Source organism: Solanum stenotomum, unplaced genomic scaffold (assembly GCF_019186545.1).
Source record: "Solanum stenotomum isolate F172 unplaced genomic scaffold, ASM1918654v1 scaffold35404, whole genome shotgun sequence".
NCBI classification, from domain to species: Eukaryota; Viridiplantae; Streptophyta; class Magnoliopsida; order Solanales; family Solanaceae; genus Solanum; species Solanum stenotomum.
In genome coordinates, this window is record NW_026033428.1 from 165,208 (window position 1) to 169,470 (window position 4,263).

Below are 4,263 nucleotides of genomic sequence, written 5' to 3' on the forward strand. Positions count from 1 at the left end.
GAACAATTATGAATTTGTTTACCATAGTACTAAATGTGTTCACCTTTTATTTGTTTGTTTATATACCTATCTTTTGGCTGGTAGCTCTTTGTTTGCATAAACTTTAGTAGTGCTTATCATGATATGATAAAACCCTTTTTTAGGCTTAATATAATTACGGCCTTCTAAAATTTTCTGGAAATTTCATTTAAATACTTGAATGAAGATTTGTTTTAATTGAGCATCTAAATATATGATTAAATATTATTATTAAACACATTTGACTCATCAAATTAAAATTTATGTGCGTGTGTGAGTACATTGTACATTATATAAATAAGTTAATTAATCACTTAAAATATGCCATTTTTCTTAAATATACACATCATCCCCATTGAAACATGTCTACACTATGACAGCTTATAAGTCTCACTTTCGGCCCGCATCTTATCTTCCCTCGAGGTAACTTCTACCTTTTCCAAGATATTCTCATTTTAATCTTATCTATCGTAGTGTACCAACACATGCATCCACCTCAACACCTCATTTTCACAACTTTCAACATCTTGAACATGAGAGTTTTTGATTGACCAACATATCCGATCTAACCATAACTTTATAGAACTTGTCTTTACATTTTGGTGACTCCAGAAGCGAGCCTCTATTTCACCCACCCTACATCAATACAATGTGTAACATCTATTAAATTAACATTTGAGTAAAGTAAAATTAATTAAGAAGGTTAACCTTTCAAGTTGATTAATTAAAAAATAATATGCACCTTTATGAATATATTCATGTTAATCATGATGGACTCCAAGATAGGTAGGGAGGCAAGAGGAGTAATCCTCAAAAGCAAAACATATCTCAACAGTCTCCTATAATGGCTCACACCCATAATAAATTTTTATCACTAATATTACTATGTTCTATATTAAAGGTGTGACACTTGAAAAGAATAGATAAGCACTTTGGACGATTAAGCTTTGGAAGGCCAACTCATGGAATGAAAAAGTGTTTATAGCATATTGATCAGTAGGAGAAATATAAATATTAGGCGGAATATATCAACTATCTCTTACTTTTATTAGTATATCTTGTTTACACTCGAATTATAATTTGTTTTAATTTGAACATATAATAAAGCAATTGTATTAGATATTTCAAGCTCAATTTTTGGAAAAGTTGTGTGTGTTTTCAAGCACCCTATTATGTAAGATAAGTTAAACATTAAAAATATGTCACTTTCTTAAGCTATACACATCTGATCTGTGTCAATTGAACATATCTAAGATTTTTTGATTTATTGAGGTTAATTTATAGGGAACATGATATGAAATAACAAACTATTAATTCAAACTAAATGATATAACCACAGTTTTATTTAATTCTAATTCGTAGCAAACTTTTTGTCATTCGCCTCTCTCCCCTGAATCTCCCTCGCCTCTCTCACTTTATACAAACACAACTATATAAATTGTGTTTGTGTTTATATAAAGCGAGAGAGAACTATATATACAAATACAAATACATATCTCTTCGTCCTATACACTTATAATTATACAAATACAAATCTTTCCCTACTCAATTCTCTTTTTGCCTTTCTCACTTTTTACAAACACAAATTATACAAAATACAATGTATAAATTATGTTTGTGTATGTATAAAGCGAGAAAGAACTGTATATACAAATACATATATCTTCGTGAGATACACTTATAATTATACAAATACAAATCTTCTTATGCCCAGTTCTCTTTTGCCTTTCTCTTTCTCGCTTTATACGTTACAAATGATACAAAACAAAATGTATAATTTGTGTTTATATAAACCAAGAAAGAGATTTGATATACAAATACAACTATTTTAACTCGATTCAATTGTATACGAATTCAAATTTTATGCAGATATACAAATGCAAAGAACATATACATATACAAACGCAATTTTCATAGATACAGACACTCAATTTATACAAATCAGATGCCTACGATTTTATACAAATCTGATGTTTGCTATGGAGCGCAAATAGCAAAATTGTAACGCTAGAAAGCTAATATGATTTTTATGTTTGCTAAACCTAAAATTTACTCTAATTTATATAATTAAAGAAGCGACATATTTTAATACTAAAAAGTATTGTTACTAAAACTTATATCACATAATATTGTTTCTTTAGTAGAATTTGAATCCTGGTCTCCGACGTACGCTTCGACCTTCGTGGATAAGGAAGCAATGTTACCTAACATCTTCTAAGCAATATTTTATTTTCATACAATACAAATAGAATTTTTATAACACAAATGAAAATTAAAAAAGGAGGAAAAAAAGTAATTAAAGCAATATTTTTCTTTTACAAAACCTACATCTCTATTTATTTTTACTTGTCTACCATATACTAAAAATAAAACTTCATTTTTATTTATCCACTTTAACGTATCAATTGTTTCTTTTCAGATTTAACTACACTTTTCCAAGACTTTCTGAAATTGAAGTCATGGGATATTATAGTAAAATATACACTTTGTTTTTTTAAGAGGATCTAAAGTTCATTATGAATCTGAGAAACAAAATTAGAAAACAATGCAACTCAAAGGAGCGCATCTAGATAGTTATAATATAAACTTCTTAGTAAGAAAAATAAGATCAAACAGAAGACACTCTACTCAACCTTCCACCAAAGGATGAATTTGTGATTTATAAGATAATTATAAAAGCACAAAGAAGAAGATGTTTAAGTAGGATTAGGATTAGCCAAAAATATCACCAGTAGAACATAAGATCATAATGAGTGAGAAAAACAGGTAGTCATGTTAATCTATAGGAAATGGGGACTTCTACTATAGTCTATACAGCTAGTTGCTGCAAACTTTTTCCCCGGAACAAGATTTACCCCACCGCGAACAGATATGCAAAACGAAGTACCATAAGAGCTATTCTGATGATAACATGAACAAAGTTAAACCATTCCATCCCACAGGCATTCGTTACGAACCTTGCTAGATCTCAAGATGGGCTCAACATCTCTAGGAGGGTTTAAACCAAAACTCTTAGCACGCTCCCATCTGTCAAGTCTGCTCAATCCAAGGCATGGCCCATAAGTCATATTCGTGTCAAATTGCCTTAATAACTCCTCGTTCTCATCATAATCATCTGAAAAATTGGGTAATTGTAATTTGTAAGTACAAATGCAAACCTCTTGATATGAGAAAAAGTATTACAAGAAGAAAACCGAAAAATAGAGAGCAACAGATATATTTTAACTGAGCACAAGGTTAATATTATCTTTTACATTTCTCTACTAAGATACGAATAGGAACCGGTGACACAAGAAAATCTCAATCTACATTCTCCTGGTAATGCCCATACATAGAAAACCTTCAATCACACTACTTGTAAAAGAAATGCTATGTTGATGATCGCATTGAGCATCTGTGGTTTTCAATTTGTATAGCAGCAAGTTTGTCTATTTGTCATTCCATATAGACAGCTCGTCGAAAAGCCAATTTCAGTAGCCTTGTTTGAAACTCATGTATACCATTAACCAACTAGGAGGACAGAAGAGTACATACCGGGTTTTATTACTCCATTCTTGCAATTCTTAACCCTTTATCTTAAGTACATACCGGGTTTTATTAACCACGCAACAGGAGAGATGATAGTTCATGAATGAGGTAAGCAACATCATCCCGACAAAAATGTGCATATTATCATTTATTAATTGAATTTAGCAGGGTGAGAAAGTATTAGGAACCGTTATGAATGTGCATCTTGCACAGCATGTATGATGTATCTGACAGCTTCATATATACAATCCTGTAACCTTTTCATATGCCATATTAACTGTTAGGATCGAGAACTCGGGTAGCGCGGAATTTAGCCAAAAAATGTTGTAATGACAATAACAAAGACAATAGTAAGTTGATAATAACGAAAGTAAAGCAATTAAAGAAGACACAAATTTAACGTGCTTCGGTCAATAGACCTACGTCCACAAGCGGAGAGGAGCAATATCACTATATCAACAAGAGTACAAAAGAGAGTATAACGTTTGAATAAGACGAAGGCAATAGGCGTCACTGAACTAGGTACTTTCCAACCAACTGCCCAAACTCCAACCAGCTTTTTTGAAGATGTCTGCTGCGGATGTTTCCTATGGTTTACGGGCGAGAGAAGAGAGCATCACATCAAGTCAATATCAATAGAAAGAGGTGCTTCTAACTAATTCTGTCTGAGCCTTGAATGAACTACATTCTCTTCGATCCCTTTCCGGAACCAGCCCT

At 31.7% G+C, this 4,263-nt stretch overlaps 1 protein-coding gene across 1 annotated transcript in view; it reads right to left on the minus strand.

Annotated features, from left to right (window-relative positions):
- Positions 1-2,698: 2,698 nt before the first annotated feature.
- The window catches only part of LOC125852456 (uncharacterized), a 4,525-nt gene continuing 2,960 nt past the window's right edge, over positions 2,699-4,263 (minus strand). The window contains exon 2 of the mRNA XM_049532181.1: positions 2,699-3,133. Coding sequence (XP_049388138.1) covers positions 2,940-3,133 — 194 coding nt within the window. The 3' untranslated portion in view covers positions 2,699-2,939. The remainder of the gene's footprint in view (positions 3,134-4,263) is intronic.